Source organism: Chiloscyllium punctatum, chromosome 12, assembly GCF_047496795.1.
Source record: "Chiloscyllium punctatum isolate Juve2018m chromosome 12, sChiPun1.3, whole genome shotgun sequence".
Lineage (NCBI taxonomy): Eukaryota > Metazoa > Chordata > Chondrichthyes > Orectolobiformes > Hemiscylliidae > Chiloscyllium > Chiloscyllium punctatum.
This window is the reverse complement of record NC_092750.1, coordinates 58531664-58555101: the sequence shown is the minus strand read 5'-3', so window position 1 is coordinate 58555101 and position 23438 is coordinate 58531664. Positions and strand designations below refer to the sequence as shown.

General features: G+C 43.2%; 1 protein-coding gene across 8 annotated transcripts in view; it reads right to left on the bottom strand.

Annotated features, from left to right (window-relative positions):
* The window catches only part of LOC140483865 (protein bassoon-like), a 645800-nt gene extending 622642 nt beyond the window's left edge, over positions 1–23158 (bottom strand). For 5 of the 8 annotated variants that reach the window (XM_072582636.1, XM_072582635.1, XM_072582637.1 and 2 more), the window contains exon 1: positions 22991–23158. In XM_072582636.1, coding sequence (XP_072438737.1) covers positions 22991–23115 — 125 coding nt within the window. In that variant the 5' untranslated portion in view covers positions 23116–23158. Of the gene's footprint in view, positions 1–21438; positions 21528–21642; positions 21924–22108; positions 22181–22990 lie in introns of those variants that run through there. The other 3 variants (XM_072582639.1, XM_072582640.1, XM_072582641.1) reach the window with 3 other exon arrangements.
* Positions 23159–23438: the final 280 nt, after the last annotated feature.

The following is a 23438-nucleotide window of genomic DNA, read 5'->3' as shown; positions in this document are numbered from 1 at the left end:
AGATCTGAGAGAGAGAGCGAGCGAGATCTGAGAGAGAGAGCGAGCTGCGGGATGTGAGAGAGCGAGCGAGATGTGAGTGAGAGAGAGCGAGATGTGAGAGAGAGAGAGCGAGCGAGATGTGAGAGCGAGCGAGATGTGAGAGAGAGAGCGAGATGTGAGAGAGAGAGCGAGATGTGAGAGAGAGAGCGAGATGTGAGAGAGAGAGCGAGATGTGAGAGAGAGCGAGATGTGAGAGAGAGCGAGATGTGAGAGAGAGCGAGATGTGAGAGAGAGAGAGATGTGAGAGAGAGAGAGATGTGAGAGAGAGAGAGAGATGTGAGAGAGAGAGAGAGATGTGAGAGAGAGAGAGATGTGAGAGAGATGAGAGAGAGAGAGATGAGAGAGATAGAGAGAGAGAAAAGAGAGAGAAAGAGACGAGACAGAGACCGAGAGACCGAGAGGGAGAGGGAGACGAGAGAGGGAGAGGGAGACGAGAGAGGGAGAGGGAGACGAGAGAGGGAGAGGGAGACGAGAGAGGGAGAGGGAGACGAGAGAGGGAGAGGGAGAGGGAGACGAGAGAGGGAGAGGGAGACGAGAGAGGGAGAGGGAGAGGGAGACGAGAGAGGGAGAGGGAGAGGGAGACGAGAGAGGGAGAGGGAGACGAGAGAGGGAGAGGGAGACGAGAGAGGGAGAGGGAGACGAGAGACAGAGAGAGGGCGAGACAGAGAGAGGGCGAGACAGAGAGAGGGCGAGACAGAGAGAGGGCGAGACAGAGAGAGGGCGAGACAGAGAGAGGGCGAGACAGAGAGAGGGCGAGACAGAGAGAGGGCGAGACAGAGAGAGGGCGAGACAGAGAGAGGGCGAGACAGAGAGAGGGCGAGACAGAGAGAGGGCGAGACAGAGAGAGGGCGAGACAGAGAGAGGGCGAGACAGAGAGAGGGCGAGACAGAGAGAGGGTGAGACAGAGAGAGGGCGAGACAGAGAGAGGGCGAGACAGAGAGAGGGCGAGACAGACGAGACGAGAGAGAGGAAAAGAGAAGAGACGAGAGAGACGAGAGCGCGAGAGAGACGAGAGCGCGAGAGAGACGAGAGCGCGAGAGAGACGAGAGCGCGAGAGAGACGAGAGCGCGAGAGAGACGAGAGCGCAAGAGAGACGAGAGCGCAAGAGAGACGAGAGCGCAAGAGAGACGAGAGCGCAAGAGAGACGAGAGCGCAAGAGAGACGAGAGCGCAAGAGAGACGAGAGCGCAAGAGAGACGAGAGCGCAAGAGAGACGAGAGCGCAAGAGAGACGAGAGCGCAAGAGAGACGAGAGCGCAAGAGAGACGAGAGCGCAAGAGAGACAAGAGCGCGAGAGAGACGAGAGAGAGACATGAGAGAGACGAGAGAGAGAGAGAGAGAGACCTGAGAGAGAGAGACCTGAGAGAGAGAGACCTGAGAGAGAGAGACCTGAGAGAGAGAGACCTGAGAGAGAGAGAGAGAGAGGGAGAGACATGAGAGAGAGAGAGAGAGACATGAGAGAGAAAGAGCGAGATGAGAGAGAGACCGAGACCCAAAAAATGCAACAACTATCAAAGGAATTTTTTCGTATGAAACATCTTCACAATAAAAAGAACATTGACAACCCAGGGAGGTCTTCAGTCGAAGGAAAAAAAGTCACCAATGATGACAGTCGCTGTATGGTTTTGAAATTAGATTAGATTCCGTACAGTGCCCAACCAGTCCACATCGACCCTCCGAAGAATAACCCACCCAGACCCATTTCCCTCTGACTAATGAATCTAACACTATGGGCAATTTAGCATAGTCGATCCACCTTAACCTGCACAATTTTGGGTTGTGGGAGGAAACCGGAGCATCTGGAGGAAACCCACACATACACGAGGAAAATGTGCCAACTCCACACAGTCGCCAGAGGTGGGAATCAAACCCAGGTCCCTGGTGCTGAGAAGCAGCAGTGCTAACCAAGTTGATGTATTTTTAATACAGGCTTGTATTGCAACAGTATATTGTTATAGAGTTGGAGGCAGAAAATAAGTTGTTAAGATAAAGGGGGGCTTAGCACTGTGAATAGTTGTTGTTTAATGTTCACTTTTAGAGTTAAAGATTAAATTGATATTATTTTTGTTAAATAGTGGAATTTGGGAGTTCTCTGTCACTCATATTTTAACATGATTTGGAGATGCCAGTGTTGGACTGGGGTGTACCAAGTTAAAAAAAATCACAACACCAGGTTATAGTCCAGGTTTAATTGGAAGCACTAACCTTCAGAGGGCTGCTCCTTCATCAGCTGGTTGTGCAACCGGATGAAGGAGCAGCGTTTCAAAAGCTAATGCTTCATATTTTAACAGATTACGAGGTGAGGTGAACTTTTTTTTTTAGATTACTTACAGTGTGGAAACAGGCCCTCCGGCCCAACAAGTCCACACCGCCCCGCCGAAGCGTAACCCACCCATACCCCTACATCTACATCTACCCCTTACCTAACACTACGGGCAATTTAGCATGGCCAATTCACCTAACCTGCACATCTTTGGACTGTGGGAGGAAACCGGAGCACCCGGAGGAAACCCACGCAGACACGGGGAGAACGTGCAAACTCCACACAGTCAGTCGCCTGAGGCGGGAATTGAACCCGGGTCTCCGGCGCTGCGAGGCAGCAGTGCTAACCACTGTGCCTCTGAGTGTTTAGTTGAATGAACAGAGAGGTTCACTGCCATGTCATAAAAAGACTAAGGCAAACAATTCAATTGCAAGAGGCATCACAACAGAGACCAATCTCATCCTCATCCAACATCCAAAGAATAACTTTTCTTTGTAATCGATGGACTGTGAAAGTAATCCAGCCAATGTTTTAAATCTGCAGACTGTGTAACATAAGGGACATTACTAACATTTTGCTTCTAACAAAACGTCTCATCCACCACAAAAACACTGGGGCCATCCAAATCTGCATGTCTCAATTTCATGCTGCTTTTACTCTATCAGGTATTGAGAAATTCTATAACAAGATTAAGGCTCATTGTTCTCTTTGTTACTAAGGAAAGAAACCATCAATTTCGGGAGATCCCAAATTCAAGACAAAGGCTTTGGTGAGTTAGCTGATCTAGACCAAGATGGCAGTAAAGCCAGTGCAATTTGGAGATGCTGCACAAGGTGAAGCAGAGGAAAGACAAAACTGTAAAAGAAAATGGCTAATTTAGATCAGTATCAAATGACCTGCTGCAGGAAACAGCCCATATGTCAATGTCAAAAGTGGACTTGGCTGGAATCGTACTTGGTTATTAATGCTACTAAATTACAAGGGAGGCAAAGAAACTAAAATATAAAAGAAAAGACATTCCAGTCAGAATTCTATTCCAAATGCAACTAATTAGATCAATCAGAGCAATAAGGCACAGGATTTGAATTGATATCAGATTCACAAGGGGGAAAATTCAATTCATTTAAAAGCTATTAAAGAAAGGAATTTCAACATCACACAAGTTACAACATTAGAAATATACCTCTATTTGCACATTTTCAAATTAATATGACAGATGCTAATGTTATTGTTAAAGTCATTTGAATTAACAGGTTTCCTGATAGTATTCACAAAGCATACAACATAATTAGAAAAGATGGCCAACTCCAGGGAACAGATCACGTTTCCTCTAATTAAACCACCTTGCATTATATTTGGAAGATAGACAAACAATTGTGAGTCAAAGCACAACTAATATACTTATGCATTTGATAAATATACACAAATATTGATCTTTATAAACACAATAACATGATTTAGACAGCACACTTAACAGCAAAAATACCTGCTCACTTCACAGGCGCATTGACAGAAGAGGTTTGTCATTGAGTGACTATGCTAGGTTGCCAAATGCTTGAACAAAGAAGTTCATTTTAAAGGAGTAACTTAAGGGAGATGGAAATGTGCAGAAATTCAGAGATTTCAGAAAATAAGGGTTAGACACAGCCACTAATAATGAAGCAATGAAGAAAACAGCAGTGTGCAAGAGAAGTGCAGACCTGTTAGAATGTTATTGGACTAAAAGACTGTAGTGTTTGAAATGAGGGCCAGGTAGATCTCATAGACTATGAGATACTTGATTGGGGGTAATGACAAGGACCAATCAGGAAGCCCAGATTTGGCAGATATAAACAGGGGAAACAGGTCCAGGCAGCTGTGGAGGGGATTATTAGGGCCAATGCCTGCTCCTCTTCCACGGTTACATTTGAGCCCAGGTGTCCCTGAAGAAGGAACACATGGTGTCTGCCAATACCCTCGAGGTTTTCAGGGAGCGATGGGAAGCACAGGGAATGGAGCGTTTTATATTGCCCTCCAACTCTATTTTGATTTAATCCCTGCCCTCCCTTTCACGTTTTTGATCACTCAGCTTTGTCCATTGTTGAGGTGGGCACTGCTTGTCACTGACAACTCGGGTGTATCCTTTCTTTCTGGTGGTGGAACATAAATAGTGTAGAACCTTGAATATCCGAACAAGATGGGTGGGGAGTATTTTATTTGGATAAATCGATCTGATCGGAAACAAGCGATAACTTATGAGTGCCAGTTATCCAGCCATGCATGCCATAATGCTGTTTAACCAATAACTGAACACTGAGTTGTCTAATGCCGTTTTTAACAGAACCTTGAAATCTTGTTTAGTTAGTCCGAAATTCAGATAATGAATGTTCGGATAATCAAAGCTGTACTGCAAAGATTTATGCACTCGTTGTTCTTCAGTGTTCAACATCGGCACGCAAACGACATGGGTGCTGGGGAAAAATAAACACTACCGCTGTCAGGCACTAGTGTGGGAAAAGAGAAAGAGAGAAAAAATATATATATTTTTCGAGATTCAGAGAGTCTCCTCTTTCTAGGGACTGGCTTTGAGCTGGCTGGCCGGAGCCCACCTAAATGAAGGGTGTCTTGGTGACTGTTTTAACCAGCATCTCTATTTCTCTCTGCTGATGAGAGAAAACAGTATGCTCCTGAAGAAAATTTGCTCATAACAATCTTTGAGTTAGGGTAAGCATTTCTGGCATCATGCCTTCATTTGGGAAGCTTGACTCATTCGATCCTACAGTCGAAGACTGGGCCCAGTATGTGGAAAGACTGCATTATTTTTTTCTGGGCAAATGACGTTGGAGAAGATGAAAAGCAATGAGTAATCCTTCTGACTGCTTGAGGACTCATAGCATTCTTGATTATTAGGAGCGTAACCTTACCCTGAGGCACTGGATACTAAAATCTTCCAAGAGTTGATGGATTTAGTTAAGGCATAATACAACTCCAAGCCTCCTCAAACTGTGAGATGCTATTTGGGAACCTATACTGTGCAACGTCAGACTAAGCATACAACATCAGTTCCATTCTCCTATGAGTACAAGTTGGTTCAGTTACCACTGATTATGGTAAAAGACTTGGGACCAAGTTTGATGGGGCAGAATTGTTTGAGAAAGATTCATCCAGCTTGGCTCAACATTTTTCGAATAGAAAATGGCTGCCTCAGTGAAGGCCAAATTAAATACCCAGACGTTTTCCAGTAATATCTGGAGTCTTTCAAAGGAGCTAAGGACACCTGAGATGTTGACCAGAAAGCAATTCCATAATTCTGCAAGGCCCATCTACTGCCATTTGCTGTACATGCAAAAGGACAGACAGAAATCAAGAAGCTGGAAATGCAGAGACAGTTTCAGAATGGGCAGCAGCGGTCATTTTGATTGTGAAGGCTGATGGATCAGTTTGCCTTTGTGGGGTTTTAAGCAAACAGTAAACTGCTTCTTGGAGCTAGATAAATATCCAATCCCTCGCAAAGAGGATTTGAATGCAAAACCGATAGGTAGGGCTAGATGAGGAGTCATAGAAGTATCCTATAATTAATACCGATAAGGTTTTGCACTAATATACAAGAGTGCTATTTAGAATATCATCAGCCTGCACCATTTTTTTTAAGCGGACGATGGAGAACATTTTACAAAGTCAGGTTGCCATTTATCTGGATGACATGCTAATAGTCAGAAAGACCAATGAAGAGCACTTGGAGAACTTGGACAGCGTGATTAAATGTTTCTCCCAGGCAGGTATATGCCTTAGAAGGGAATAGATGTTCTAGGCACCTCAAGAGACTTCTTGGACTACAGACAAGACCAGGTTACACCCATTGGAAGATGCAGTGAGGGTGATCAAAGGTGTCCCAGCTCCCACATCAGTACCGGAGATTAGGTCTTGGGTTAGTGAACTATTTTGGAACATTCATACGTAACCTGGCCTCCATCTTGTCACTATGATGCCTGCTATTGAAAATGGGTCTGCCTTGAAAATGGTCACCTATCCAAGTAGTAGCCTTTAGGGAAGTGAAAAAGAAGCTCTCATCTAAGGTGTTGACCCACTACAATTCCAAGTGAGAGGCAGTGCTGACATGCTCCCAGTATCAGGGGAGTGTTATCTCACTGATGGCCCAATAGAGAGGAACACCCGATAGATTATGTTTCCCAGACTTTGGCTAATGCGGAATGCAAACACACTCGATAGGGAAGGAAGGCTTGGTCAAAGATTTGTAATAGTAAAGAACCACAAATCCTTCTCGGGCTACTTAAACAATACAAGGCCATACCGCCCATAGCTTCTGGTCGAATTCAATAGTGAGTCCCTATTCTCAGTACATACAATTACAAGTTGGAACACCATCCAGGAGGCCAAGTAGCAAATGTGGATGCCTTGAGCCATCTCAACTGGCAGATACACCACTGGTGGTACCTCCCTTGGACATCCAGTCACCACTGCCAATATCTGACTGTGGACATCCTGGCAAAACTAAAATAGCTGGTGGTGATGGGGAAAGCAAAGGGGCAATGACAACCAGAACTGAAACATTCCTGGACCTAGTGAAACCAGATCACCACAGAGTGACTGCCTTGAGTAAAAGTCATCACTAGATATTGGCTGAAATCCACCAAGGTCACCTGAGGGTTTCCAAAATGAAGGTGCTGGCAAAAGGTTATGTCTGGTGGCCAGGGTTGGGGTGGGTCAGTGTCCAGAGTGCCCACAAGGGCAAAACCTGCAGCCAGCAGTACCCCCCACATTCATCCAAATAGATGGATAAGCCCTGGACTCGGTTACACGTCTTTCATGCTACTCCTTCCATGGGGTCAATGTTCTTGGTCATTGTGGATGTCCACTCAAAGTGGTTGAATGTACATAGAGTTTATTTGGCAAACGCAGGGAAGATGACTGAAAAGCTGTGAGCATCATTTGCAATATGTGCACTCCCGGAAGAATTGGTCACAGACAATGGGACATCATTCACCAGAATGGAATTTGAGTATTTCCTAACGTCGAATGGCATTCAGCATGTTCGGACAGTTCTGTACCATCCATCGTCTGGTCCAAACATTGAAGGTGGGCTGAAAGCAGCAGCCAATAGCTTCACTCAACACCAAAGTGTCCCGGTTCCTGTTCAATTATAGGACCACACCTTATGCAACTACAGGGATTGCTCCAGCAGAGTTGCTGATAGGGAGAAGACTCAACACCAGTTTAAACCTGATATTGCCGGAACTGGAGTTAAGGGTGAAATGGTAGCAGGAATGCCTATGCCGGCCACATGCTTCCTTTAAGCAAGAGAGGTAGTTTATTTAAAGGAACAAAGTTTGGTGTTGAAACAATGGAAATGGTCCTGAATGAGGCAAGGTCAATGCAAGTTCAGGTCCTGTGACATACAAAGTTTGAATAGGTGAGGTGATCGTGAACAAACATGACGATCACCTGAAAGCTGCTACCTCGCAAATGGAGCAGGAGCAAAACATACCTGGCCCCTCAGACCAGGCAGAAAGGCTAACAGAAACTACAGGTTCACCCACTCCATCTAGCATCGAAGAAACCTTAGAATCCAAGATGGCCCTGATACCATTACTGCCTGAAGAAGAGGATGAAACTCTCCTGAGATGCTCCGAGCGCAAGAGCTGGGCTACGGTCCAGTATACACCACCTATGTCCAAGTCAGAGTCAGAGGAACTGGACCTCGAGTGAAAATGCCCCAGGAAAAGCTACAAGAAAAAGAACAGGCCTATATTCCTAGACTTAGTGGGGAAGGGATGTAGTGATTGGAACAAGGGCAAGGTAGGTTGGATTGACTATGAGATCCTTGATTGGGTTTGTTATTCTGGGAGCTCTGACTGACAGAAATAACGAGAGATTCAGAATGTCTCCTAATTCTAGGGACTGGCTCTGAGCTGTACTGTGCACATGTAAATCTTGATGATGAGATACCAGTTCCCAATTTAACATTTGACCATTTAGTTTATCTTTCTTCAGTCTAACATCCAACAAGCATCACTCCTTACCCCACATTATTAGAGTTCTCCTGCCATTTCAGCCAACTCTATATATCTAAACCATCCCCACCTATAACTCCGGAGCAGGTAGTGAATGGGTTTAGATATAAAATAAAGCTCTCGCTAGACTGCAGCTTTTCAAATTCCCAGGCCATGTTCAGAATGGGATTAGATATTGATTAAATCACCCACTTCTCCCATTGCAGAAATTGGAATTAATGTCAGTCAGTGAACACAGAGGCAAGGGTTAGGAAAGACAATGTAAATTATAATGTGGCAGTGGTTGAAAATCAGTAGAAAGAGTGCTAAAACAGTTGAAACACGGCTGATGACAGCTATTCTCTGGTTAATTTCTCAATACAATGCCTTGACCACTCAGAGTCGAACAGCCTGGTTTAAAATTTAAACACAGCTTGCCAGCTAACAGTCAGTCATCATCTAACTAGTACATTGTTCATGGAAACACCTCTCCTAGAACCTACTTGGTGACCAAGCACCAATCTGCTCTTAAAGAGTGTGACTTTGTTTCCCTCTTCATGCTAGCATGTCTTACAAATTGTCCTGATGAGAGCAAGCTATAAAAACCTTCAACAAAAGTGCAATACTCGAATAAATTTCAGTGTTGTGTTTCATCTTCATAGTTTGGGTTTCCATAAAATCATGATGCCCCAATTTAATCTTTAATTCATTACTTTTATTTAAAAATACGACAGTAATGACAGAAATTGTGAGTACCTGAAAACTATTAATAACTGGTAAGTACAACTACTTTGGAAGACCAATGAGAAAAAAAACTGAATGAAGATGGATTATTCATCTCTCCATTTCAGATACAAATCTTCCTTGTACAAGTACTCACTTTGCATGAAACTCAAGGAGATTTCAAAACACAGGTCTATAAGAGTCCACTTTATGGATTAAAAATGAGAAATATGAACATTGTTTATAAAAAGGGGAGAACGTACAATTTATGGCCTGGAAGAACAAATGAAGCTAACCAATGTGTATGAAACAATGTTACTTTTCAGGGACGTTGAGTTCAGACAAATTAGCGTTATTTGTTGTAGATTTGAGAGTCCAGCACAGCAACAACTCTATGATTGGTCAATGTGGAGTTTAAATTTGACTGTGTGAGGGAAGTGAAACAAGAGGGCAATAAGGAAGCCTCCAAAATTTAGCTGCATCAATCTTTCCTTCCTTTCTGTTTATATTTTCGCTCTCCAATTCTGTCAGGACAGCAGTAAAACTACACTCAGAAAAGCTGAAAGAAATAATTCTAAAACCCAAAGACAAAAGTAAACACGCAGGTCCAACGAGGCAACCAGTGAACCAAAGACTAACCATCACCGTGCGACAATATCGAGGCATCGTTGCAGAATCAACAGGAGTGTGAAACCAATCCATCTAGTTTTGTGATTTGGGCTCATAATAGAAAATTGTGTACTCCTGGCTTCTTTCCCACTAGCCATAATACCTTTTATTTTATCTTTTATATCTGTATATGTATTTAGGAATTTTAAAAGGGAGAATGTCTAAACTACATAAATTAAAAAGAACTGTTATTTATTCTTATTGTTAAAGTGTGTTCTAATAAATAGAATTATTTTTACTGTTACTGAAGAGAACTGGTGGGTTTTGCATTTCTCCCGAGTAGCAGTCAGTCAGAGGCAAATTGGGACTTCTGGTGCAAAAACAGAAATTGTTGGAAAAGCTCTGCAGGTCTGGCAGCATCTGTGTAGAGAAATCAGAGTTAATGTTTCAGGTCCAGTGACCCTTTCCCAGAACTGTTCTGAAGAAGGATCACTAGACCCGAAATGTTAGCTCTGATTTCTCTCCACAGATTCTGCAAGACCTGTTGGCCCTTTTCAGAAATGTCTGTTCTAGTTTCTGATTTCCAGCATCCAGGGTTCTTTCGGTTTTTATTTGGGACTTCTAACAGTTTCGTTAAATCTTCACAATTGTGACAAATTTGAAAATAGTGGGGCTTGATTCTCACTGCACTGTCCAGTGAGTAGTGTCAGGTTGCTCTTTGAAAGAGATCAAGAAAGTTTAGATTAAGTATAAAAATTAGCTGATGCTTTTTCAAATAACACGTATCATTTTAGAATACATGAAAAGACGAAAAGCTATACGTTGTCTATGATGTCCAATTTCTTATTTGGATACCAAATATTTTCCCATTTCAAACCAGCTGCAATTTTTATTCACTTGTGGGTCGTGAGTGTCATTGGTTAGCCAGCATTTATTACCCAACCCTAGTTGCCCTTGAGAAGGTGGTAATAAGTTTTCTTCCTGAACCACTGCAGTCCATATGCTATAGGATGACACATCTTAGGGAGTGAATTCCAGGACTTTGACCCAATGACAGTGATGGAACAGCAATATATTTCTAAGTCAGATGGTTAGTGACATGGAGGGGAACTTGCAGGTCCTGGTCTTCCCATTTACCTGCTACCCTTGTCTTTCTAGATGGAATAGTAGTGGGTTTAGAAGGTGCTGTCTCAGTATTTTTGGTGCATTTCTGCAGTGCATCTTGTTGATAGTACTGCTGCTACTGAGCGACGGTGATGGAGAGAGTAGATGCTTATGAATGTGGTGCTAACCAAACGGGTTATTTTGTCAATCTTCATGAGTGTTTTTGGCGTTGTACTCATCCAGGCAAGTGAGGAGTATTCTGCCACACTCCTGACTTACGCTTTGTAGATGATGAATAGGATTTGGGGAGTCACGAGGTGGTTATTTACTTGCCGCAATATTCCTAGCCTCTGAGGCTTTCAAATCACACAACAATGGAAAAGCATTTCTGCTAACGAACATTTACAAAGAACTCCATTTCCTAAGTGTGCAGCTGATCACTTCCATTTTACTGCAATCAATTCAGATAAAACAAGCAATCCTTCTGGAATTAATTCTTAGACATAAAGGGCTAGTTACCTCTATGGGCACAGTTGATTAATCCAGCACTAATAATTTCCACGTATAAACCTCAGAAAATTACTTTCTATCTAGACTGGGATAGTATAATTATTGCTGAAATAAATATTTTTTGAACCTATTGGTATCTGTGTCCAAAAAATTAATATCCCTTTCCTCAACAATGGCAAAGAATGCCAAGACATAATCAAAGTTTTTGCAACAATCTTCAACCAATACCCAAATGGACAACACCTTGCAGCCTCCTGCTGGGTGTATCCGTCAGCACAGGAACCAGTCTTCAGACAAATCAATCACTCTACATCATACCAAGAAATACCTGAATCCATGAATGACACGAAAGGGTATCATGCCCCAACAGCTGAGGACTTCATCTCCAAACAATGCCACACCTTGAGAAAGCTGTTGCAGTACAGCTACAGCACAGATATTTACTCCTCAATCACAAAACTGCCCTGAACAATTGTTTCCAGATTAGATTACCTTTAATCATCAGCAAAGGGATGGCAACTTTTGTCATCTTTTGTCAACTTGGCACTATTGTCAAGTGGCACTTATTCACCTGCTCAGTTGAGTTCCATGAGGATTATTCAGCTCAAGATCTAATTGCAGCCTTTGTCCAATCATGGACAAAAGAGCTGAATTCAAGACATGAGGTTAGACTGACTGCCCTTGACATCAAGGCACTGTGAAATCATTCAATTTGGTTAGGAGAACAAGGAGATAAAATAAAGCATGTATAGCAATGAGCATAGCTGCCTTCCAAGCAGTTGACCTGGCTTCAATTCCCAGCCACTACAGTTTGTCCACTTACAAATCTTTCTAATTTAAATCTCCATGCTAGGGACTGAACGTAATGCACTGAAATACTGGGTTCTTGAGATGCAGTGGTAGTGTCGTTTCCTCTGGGGGTCCTAGGAAGTGGGTTCAAGTTCCAACTGCTCCTGAGGTGTGACAAAACACGCTCAAACAGGTTTAATAGAAATATTCTACTGGGAGGACTGGGACAAATTGTCTACTGATGCATAATCGCTTTCCTGAACAAATTCATTGGAAAATATCTCCAATTCTAGAGGGCAGACTTCTTGAGGCACTTTGGTACAGTACCTAGATCAAGATCAGAAAGCCTGGGTTCAAGTCCCACCTATTCTAAAGCTGTATCATAACATTTCTGAACAAGTTAATTAAAAATATATACTAGAGGAGCAAAAGGACCTGAGGGCATTTGTGCACAAACCATTTTGACAGTGGCAAGGCAGCTTGAGGAAACAATTCGAAAAGCATGAATGTTGTAAAGATGGGCATAGAGAACAAAGGAAAGGCAGTTATGATAAATCTGTACAAACAGATAACCTGTACAGTTATGATTAACGGCAAGTGGAATACTATATCCAGTTTCTCCCACCACACTTCAGGAAGAATGAAAAAGCATGAGAGACTGTACAAAAAAAAGATTCAGAGCAATGGTTCCCAGTCCAAGAAAATTCAGTTGTAGAGATAGGATAGAGAGGTAGGACTGTTTGTACTGAAGAGGAGATTCGATAGAGGAGTTCAAACTCCTAAGATAGATTAACTGAGTAACTAAGGAGAAATTGTCCCTGATTGCAGAAAGATCCAGAACCAGAGGACACCGATTTAAAGTAAGTAGCAGAAAAACACAAATTGGTGACGGGAGAATATTCCTGAAGAAGGGCTTAAGCCTAAAACGTCAATTCTCCTGCTCCTTGGATGCTGCCTGACCTGCTGCGATTTTCCAGCAATACATTTTTCAGCTCTGATCCCCAGCATCTGCAGTCCTCACTCTCTCCGACAGGAGAATATATTTTTGTTCACAGCATTTTATGGGGGCCCTGTAATAGATGAGCAGGTCAAAAAGGCAGGTCACAATCACCTTCTAAAGGGCAATAAATACTGGCCTTGCCAATGGCAACCAATCCCATGAAAGAAAAATAATGCAGGCTGTAGTTAAGATATAAAATTCCATGCCCAAGAGTCTGGTTGAGGCATATCCAATCATGGCTTTCTAAAACAAAAGTGTATCACAGAAACACTGGAAAAGAGTTATGCAAATTGGCCCATTGATTTCACTTTTTCAATAAGATCATGGCTGACTGCTTATCTCATTTCCATTGATGTCATCTGTACCAAGAAATCTATCGTGCTCAATGGTTAAGCTTCCACAGCCCACTAAAGACAGAGAACCTCAAAAGATACACCATCCTGAGTGAAGAAATTCCACAGAGGTATGGAAGTGCCGGGGCCATATTGGGCTGAGGGGTGTGGCAAATGTGAGGAACTGTGAAAGGCGAGGGAAATGGCAAACACCAAGGTCACGTGGGGCTGTGAGGGGCAAGAAACTGCACAGGAGTCAGGTGGGAATAAATGAACCACCTGGGAGATGGAGGGAGTAGGGGTGAAGGCTTGTGCAGATGGCTGGTGGTGGTGGCAACCATGTGGGAGACAGGACAGAGAGAAAGCACAGGGTGGTGGTGATGGTGGTGGTGGAGGACAGGGTGAGAGTCTGCACTAGAGACAGGGGAGGGGAGAGCACATGCTGCCCAGAATTCAGCTGAGGCCAACTTGACTGCCCACACACATCATTGGGGAATGTGTGTTAGAACCTGGAATGTGAATGTGCAATCTGTTGATTTGAACCTAGGTCATATTCCTTTATTCGCCTACTTTAAAGTACATAAGACTTTAATATTAATTGTTACCTTATTTCTTTATTTTCCTACTGTTGTATGAAGTAACGCTTAACTTCTTAACTCTTATTTCTCTTACTACTTTGTAACTAAGTTTTTTTTTGTATCTAGATACATTGATACTTAAAATGGCGCCATTTTCCACTTCTCACTGTACTTCTGTACTGGAGTACACATGACAATAAAATCTGAAAAAAATTCCACTGCAATAACTAGCCATGGATTTTTTTTCAACAGCATCTTTCGAACTTGGGACCCTTGATCACGTAAGATTTGTGTAGGACACCTCCAAATCACCCAACATTCTTACTTGGAATTATTCCATCACTATTCCTTCACTGTCACTGGATCAAAAGTCTAGAACTCTGTCTGCTAACAGACCTTGTGCCACTAACTGTGACAGATCACCACACCGTTCTCAAGAGTAATTAGACCTTGGCTTGCCAGCAATGATCACATCCTGTGAATAGTTTAAAAAAAAAATCTTATTTTTGGCCTGTCCTCAAATGCTTACAAAAAAGAACAATTCTCAGAATCATTTCCAATGAATATTAATGTTTTCTGCAACATGACAGGGTTTGTGGTGGGTCCTACTTCGGTCATATTAATTTTCAAATTAAAGCCAAAGGTAGATGGAACTTTAGTTATGTGAATGCAATTTATTTATAATAAAATTCTGTGATCATTTGCAGACCATGCGGTATCAGGAAGAAATTCAAAGAGAAAAGCCTATTCCACTGAAACCTCCAGGCTGCGGCGTTTATAGATGGCTTTTTACAATCAGAAGAGCATAAAACTGGAGACAGTATAATATTATTACAATTGCCCATTTTGGTTAGTGATACAATTTTTTTTTAAAATTCCATTTCTAGCTGCACACATTCCTACAAGGCCAACATTTATCATCCATCTTGAATTACTGCCATTTATATAACAAAGGTACTCTCACAAGATTATTTATAAAAAGGTATACATTTTGGTCTTGCAGCAATAATGGCACAACAATTGCAGTTGTAAGACATCAATTCCTCCTACAAAGATGATGTTTTGATGCATTTGGCCACCACGTCTTCTCCTCCTCCTCCTCCTCCTCCTCCTCCACCCACCTTCCCCAGCGGTGGCCCACAGTGGAGGGGTGGAGTTCATGCGAGTGCTGAGGGGTCTGAGTACCTTCAGGGCACAGTCAGTTCAGTGCCAGGGGCCATGTGAGGCAAGAGGTGTGGAAGTGCCAGGGGCCACATTGGGATGGGGGTGGGGGGGGGGTGGGGGGTGGGGGGTGTGTGGCAAATGTGAGGAACTGTGAAAGGCAAGGGAAATGGCAAGCACCAGGACCACATGGGGCTGTGAGGGGCAAGAAACTGCACAGGAGTCAGGTGGGAGAAAATAAACCACACAGGAGACGGAGGGAGCAGGGGGTGAGGGCTTGTGCGGATGACTGGTGGTGAGAGCAAGCACGTGGGAGACAGGAAGGAGAGAAAGCACAGAGGGAAGGTGGTGGTGGTGGTAGTAGAGGCGGACAGATTGAGAATCTGTGGTAGAGACTGGGAAGGGGAGAGCACATGCTGCTCAGAATTCAGCTCAGTCCAACATGACTGCCAACATCATTGGGGAATGTGTGTTAGATCTTGGAATGTAGTTGTGGAATCTGTTGACTACTGTCTCAGCCCCAAGCACTACTGTAGGAATTCCTCACTCTGCCAATTGCAGGTGTAAGACATCAATTCCTCCATGCAAAGAAGAAAATTTGATGTCACATCTCCTCTCCCCCAGACCCCAACTTTTACTGCTTCATCCATATGCTGGTCAACAACTGAAGTAATAGGATGGCAATGTCAACCTGAAGCACTGAAACTCATAGCAAGGTTTCCATGCTTCAAATTCCAAGTGCCAAACTCACTCAACTGTGTCCACACATTACTCCTTTCCCCCGCCAGCTGGTATGTCTAATGTGCCTGGACTGCCTGTGGGGCTTTTTGCTTATAGTCATATTCCAGAATCATTCCTATGTCTGGCTAGCAAGTACGTAAAGTAACTTTCCTAACAGTGACATTAGCACACGAGGTGGTAACGAAGGGCTCAGTATACAGTCAACTAGGCTAAGAATGCTTTTGTTATCATCAGTGCTACTACCATTGCATAGTTATGAGTCAACTACATTGGAACGATCAATTAGGTTAGGTGAGTGTGAAAGGTCTGGTTTGCTGATGGACATGAATGCCACTTTAGTTTTTAGAAAAACCAGACAGTTTCATTATACTTGACATCTTTTCATTTCAAATTCATTTTAGGTTTTCTTTTAAAAAATTAAATAATCTTCACAAATTACCATGTGAGGATTTGAACTCCTGGTGTGTGGATTATTACTCCAGGCCATTGGTTATTACTGACACATTACTAGTATCTATCATATCCATGATGGAAGATAGAATCTTGAAAATGAATAGCAGCATTATTTCCATTTGTGACATTTTCCATTTCTTATTTTGCTAATATTCTAGGATGTTCACTGGCAAAATAAAACATAAACTGGACCCATGTGGTAAAGTGAAAGCAACAAATTACAAAAGCAGAATCTCTATTTTCTTTTCTGCAAAAACAGCCAAGTGCATTACAGTGTGGGAAAGAATGTTTTGATTTGTTCGTGAGACATGGATGGCGCTGGCATTCGTCACCCATCTCTAAAATAAACAGGAGTAATCTTGATGAACTTCATTGAAAGATGCTGTTGAAAAAGTTTGCATCTTGCGATCATGACTAGAATACTAAGTTTTGTAATTTATATCCTTTCAATTTCCACGGCATTATTTGTTCTTTTTTGTTGTTAATAATGTTAACACAGCTCAAGAGAATAGTGGATATGGTATTCTTTGATACGGACTAAAAGCTAACAGATTCCCTGGTCTTTGGTGCATATAGTCATCTATCTGAAGGAGGAGGAACACAACTACGTCACTGTCCCTGGGCAGAAAGTCAAAGGAGGGAGCAAAATCAACTTGTGCTCCTAATTATCATGCGAGCATTTCTGGAAAGTGATTATCTGGCATCAAACCGATAAAACTCGGCTGTAAAACCAAATAACCTGTTGGTGCTAATGAAGAATGATCTCTTGGCTGAACTACCAGATGGCCATCAGTGACCCAAGCAATATATGCGATTGTTTAGAGGAAAGACCAAAAAACTAAGAGAAAACAAATAAAATCATGCTAATGTGCAACACATCTATGACTTTTTTTCTTTCAAATCTTTGTATCTAAAACATACACCTGAATTTCTCAATTCCATAAATTTAAAATATATAGTTCATAGATCGTATAATTATTAATTTTACTGAACAAGCTGTAATGCTGCCAAGTGATACTGTCATGAATAACATTTCAACATCTGCTGCAATTGATCCTTCTTTATCCAGCACAAAGCAGAGAAATGCTGCCAATCAAGAACATTCTTTCAGCTTGAACTAGATTTCAACCTTTTCAAGAAAGTTGAGTTTTGTGCAATGTAAATAAAACAAATTCCTTGCTTTCTTCAGTACATCCCTGCTGCTTTCCTTGGAGGTTCTTTCCTGAATTCTGAAATTTACACAGTAATCTGAAGTGAATATTTCACGAAGTGATGCACAGCTTCAAACAGTGAAATCCTTCTAAAAATACTGAATTCTAAAACCAGATTTTAAAGAAAGAAATAGCACCAAGTTCTGTAAGTGTAATCTAGTTAACCAAGATCAGAGAGCATCACCCAGAAAAATTCAAATTTGAAACCTACTTATTAAACTCAGACAAAAGGATAACTAAGGAGAATAGGGTCCCTCAAAGATCAGCAAGATGGCCTTTGTGTGGAGCCATAGAAAATGGGGGGAGATATTAAACGAGCATTTTGCATCAGTATTTACCATGGAAAATGATATGGAAGATATAGAAAGTAGCAAAATAGATGGTGACACCTTGCAAAATGTCCATATTACAGAGGAGGAAGTGCTGGATGTCTTGAAATACATAAAGGTGGATAAATCCCCAGGACCTGATCAGGTGTACCCTAGAATTACTGTGGGAAGCTAGAGAAGTGATTGCTGGACCTCTTGCTGAGATATTTGTATCATTGATAGTCACAGATGAGGTGCCGGAAGACTGGAGGTTGGCTAACGTGGTGCCACTGTTTAAGAAGGGTGGTAAGGACAAGCCAGGAAACTATGGACCAGTGAGCCTGATGTCGGTGGTGGGCAAGTTATTGGAGGGAATCCTGAGGGACAGGATGTACATGTATTTGGAAAGGCAAGGACTGATTAGGGATAGTCAACACAGCTTTGTGCGTGGGAAATCATGTCTCACAAATTTGATTGAGTTTTTTGAAGAGGTAACAAAGAGGATTGATGAGGGCAGAGCAGTGATGTGATCTATATGGACTTCAGTAAGGCGTTCGACAAGGTTCCCCATGGGAGACTGGTTAGCAAGGTCAGATCTTATGGAATAAAGGGAGAACTAGCCATTTGGATATAGAACTGGCTCAAAGGTAGAAGACAGAGGGTGGTGGTGGAGGGTTGTTCTTCAGATTGGAGGCCTGTGACCAGTGGAATGTCACAAGGATCGGTGCTGGGTCCTCTACTTTTTGTCATTTACATAAATGTTTCGAAGCAAGCATAAGAGGTGCAGTTAATAAGTTTGCAGATGACAAAAAGGTCACCTCAAATTTCAACAGAATCTTGACCAGATGGGCCAATGGGCCGAGAAGTGATAGATGGAGTTTTGGGAAAGCAAATCTTAGCAGGACACATACACTCAATGGTAATGTCCAAGGGAGTGTTGCTGAACAAAGAGACCTTGGAGTGCAGGTTCATAGCTCCTTGAAAGTGGAGTTGCAGATAGATAGGATAGTGAAGAAGGCATTTAGTATGCTTTCTTTTATTGGTCAGAGTATTGAGTACAGGAGTTGGAACATCATGTTGCGGCTATACAGGACATTGGTTAGGCCACTGTTGGAATATTGCATGCAATTTGGGTCTCCTTCCTATTAGAAAGATGTTGTGAAACTTGAAAGGGTTCAGAAAAGATTTACAAGGATGTTGCCAGGGTTGGAGGATTTGAGCTATAGGGAGAGGTTGAACAGGCTGGGGCAGTTTTCCCAGGAGCATCAGAGGCTGAGGGGTGACCTTATGGAGGTTTACAAAATTATGAGGGGCACGGATAGGATAAATAGACAAAGTCTTTTCCTTGAGGTGGGGGAGTACAGAACTAGAGGGCATAGGTTTAGGGTGAAAGGGGAAAGATATAAAAGAGATCTAAGGGGCAAACGTTTCACGCAGAGGGTGGTACCTGCATGGAATGAGCTGCCAGAGGATGTGGTGGAGGCTAGTACAATTGCAACATTTAAGAGGCATTTGGATGGGCATATGAATAGGAAGGGTTTGGAGGGATATGGGCCAGGTGCTGGCAGGTGGGACTAAATCGGGTTGGGATATCTGGTCAGCATGGACAGGTTGGATTGAAGGGTCTGTTTCCATTCTGTACATCTCTATGACTTTATGACCAATACTGTACATGCCTCATTCCTGATGAAGGGTTTTTGCCTGAAAACGTCAACTCTCCTGCTCCTTAGATGTTGCCTGACTGGCTTTGCTTTTCCAGCACTACACCCTTCAACAGTACTCTAGATGTTGTCTCACCAATTCCTGTACATCTAAAGCATAATCTACTACTTTTGAATTAAATTCACCTCACATTAAACAATAACACATAGATTGGCTTTCCTAATTGCTTCAAAAGATCTGGTTTTGCAGCAATTGCTGGTTGCACATTTATTGGATAGTGATACAATGAATGACTCACAGCAGATTGAAAATTCTTCTATCAAGCCAAACATAATTAATCACTAAAATTTCAGAAATAACATTGATAAAAGCTTTAAAAAAAACACCAAAATAATCAAAGGGTTCAGAAAGGTCACTGGTCCAAAATGTTAACTTTGCTGTCGGACCTGCTGAGTTTTTCCAGCAACTTCTGATTTTGGTTTTGATAAAAGCTAAAATAAATACATACATTTTCTAGAGAATATCAGCAGGTCTGGCAACATCTGTGAAGAGAGAAGTAATATTTTAAGTCTGATATGACTCTTTCAGTCTTTTCAGAATTCATAGCAGATTCATAATGTTAATTCTGTTTCTCTCTCCACAGATGCTACCATATCTGCCAACTTTCTCCAGCACCATCTTTTTGTTTCAGATTTCCAGCATCAACAGCATTTTGCTATTATTTGATAAAAATTAGATGTATTTGCCATGTTGTTCTATTCCAAATGTATTTAAGCATTGCAATTTTAACATTTTTATGTTTCTACCACGTCTCATCTACCTTTGCTTTCACATATAAGTTAACATGTTCATGTTACTACACTTGAATGCCAGCATTCAGCATCGTTCTGTACCATTATAATTAAAATATATTTTTAAAATGGCAATTGTAACAACAACTGAGGCTAAATCTTGTGATTTTATTGCAGCATTAGGACAATATCAGTTCTCTCGTCCTATATCAGTATTGAAGAGAACTCAGTCATGTCATGGGGTGTTAGAATCAAACCTAGCATTCCCGAATTTAATTTACATTCATCCCACTGTCATTTGGAATGATGGACCTTCAGCAACAATACTCAAACGTCAGACACGCTCTGGTTGTAACGTTTGATTCTTAAGTAATAAAATCTAAAAAGAAAATTATTTTTCGTCTTTATTGTACTATTTTAGCTGTTTCAAAGGATCAAAATCGTATGAGTAACACGAATTGTAAAGCCTGTGCGTTTTCGGAAGAGAGTGGTGCTGAAATGGACAGCTCCCAAAGTCGCTCCTCCGAGCGCGCAGAGATTAGACTGTTTTGGACAAATGCTTGGGTCATTCATAAACATCCATACGGAAGCTTAAAGCCCTCTACTTCAACACCAACAATGAACCCTCAATATCTACAGCTTCTGTGGAGTTATACTCATGCTGAAACAGATACTATCGCTGATTACAGAGACATGGGTGCCGAGCTGATTAAAATGTGGTTCTGAAATAGACAGCTCCCATTAGCGGAGCGCGCGGTGTTTCAGCACCATCCAGAGAAACAAAATGCAGCGATAAAATGGAATTGAAAGAGGCAGGTCTTAATCAACGGCACACGCTGCTTGGGGAAATAGTGCTGACAACGTCTGCACCAAGCGATCATCGTGCGCTTAGAACGGAACTAGAACATCATGATTATATTTTTTTCAAAGAAAGCTTCAATAATGATCATAGAACACCACATGTATCAGCAGATTACATCGAGAGTGAATAACGAACACTGGTGGCAAAGAAATCAGTTTTCTCTTCATATTTTAAGCGAGGCAGTTTTGCACTCGAACGTTCTGCCTGACTGCATTCGGCCGAGCACTGAAGCTAGTAATTGCCGTCAATGCTGCTTCAACTAAGCAACCCAACAAATATAACACAAAACAGCTGTCAATACATATACACTTTACCCAATTCTTCACTCAGCTATCCTCAGAGTTCATTCTTCTCTTCTCCGATGGGAATACTGGCGGTCATAAACAAACCTGGAGACCTCATTTGCAACTCATAAATTTTAGCACTGCAAACATCATATATCAAGACATCTAAAGATCAATGTATGAATGACTGTTTGAATCAAACATCAATCTTGCAGGGGGAAAAAAAGCGAATACCGAAAGATTTGCTGCTCTTGGTTGGTTTAATAAGGATCAACAAAAAGTTAAACTATTGCCAGCCAGTACTGTGGCTGGTGCTCTGGTTCTGAACGGACAGCTAGTTCTGGCGCCGAAACTCCAGCTGTCCTGATGCGCAGTCAATCTTTGAACCGATTCATAGTTGATTTCTATTGTGGAGCTCTTCGCTCTGTTCCCTCTTCAAAGTTGCACTCTTTACTGCAAGGTTTTCAACAGCCCCGTCACCAACATGTCAAAACAGCTGAACAACCTTCAAGATATGATTTTCAGCCACACTTGGGAGGTTCAATCAAGCACCTCCCTGACACTACATAACATTCTGAAACATCGTCTCCTACTCCCCCCCCCCCACCCCCACCCCCACTCTGTAATCCAAGACACAATCTGCTCCACCACATTCGCGTGAAAACCATTAAACCCAAACACATCACTCCCGAACACTTACAGGATCGACCGAAAACAAATCCTGATCCCTCTTTTCTGTCGTGTCGGTCTGCTCACTAACTCTGCCCCTGAGTACCGTTTTCTATTTGATTCTTTCTACACCTCTGGCTTGTCTGTTTGCTTTCCCTACTGGGTGACAGCTTCCTGTTGCATTTCACTCATCGTGAATGCAGCCGCGGTAATGCCCTCCTTTTCGGAATCCAGTGGCATTTTTTTTAAAAAAAGCTTCAACCACCGAAGCGAATACTACAGCTGGCTTTGTGAATTCACATGTTCCCTTTCGAGTTCGCTGCCCTTCCACTGGTTCAATGCAACTCACCCGTCCCAAAAATCCCATAATTATGAAGGATTCTTGTGACTCAGGGGCTGCGTGCATCAACATTTTGGGGGGGGGGGGAAAGAGGGAGGGGAAGAGTGGGGAGGGGAAGAGGGGTGAATAGTAGGGGAGGCAAATCAGTCTTGGTTGCTGTCCAGGCAAAGCTTTTCTATACTGCAATCCAAACAGAACAGGCGATTGTAAAGGAACAGCAAACATTTATAGTGTGCCCTGAGCGATCGCTGACTGTGGGGCGTTTGTAACCGATAAGTATCTCTGCAAAAAAAAACTGTTTGAAACAACTGAGTGCGGTTGCAAGCCTGCCCCCGACCAGACTCACTCAAGCCCTTCTGTTGCCGGGCTGGGAGCCACCTTCTGGCTCTGGCTGTCCCTGAACCTCCGCCCTTCTCCAGCGGGGGCCGGCCTCGGCCTTCTCGGTCAGCCCAGGTCACCGTGATCGTGCCAGGGGAAGACTGGCTCGGTCGGTGTGTGTGTGTGTGTTCTCTCTCTCTCTCTCTCTCTCTCTCTAGCCCGGGAATCCCCGCTCCGCCGCCCCGCTTTACTCACCTGCCGGCCGCCGCTGCCCGTCCCCCGGGCGCTCCGTTCGGGGCCGCGGGTGTTTTCAGTGGCGCTGCAGCCGGCGCCGAGATGGGCTCCAGCTCGCCGGTCTCCAAGCTGTTCTCGTTGCCCATGTCGAGCGAGGGCTGCCGCTCAGCGAAGCCTCCCCTCCGCCATCAAAACCATCTTCGCCTCTCCCTCCCCCCTCCCCAAAATCCCTGCCTCCCCAACGAGGCCTCACTGCGCCTGCGCGGACCGCCCCTTCCCACCAGGGAGCAAGCGGGCAGTACTGCGCCTGCGCTCTGTCGTCGTAGCCCCCCCGAGCGAATTGATCGAACTGCGCTTGCGCACATTGGCATAGCTCTTCCTTTCCCACCCCCGCCGCGACTGCGCACCGTACTGCGCCTGCGCTCACCGTCCTGATCTGCCAAACGCGGGAGACAGCACTACGCCTGCG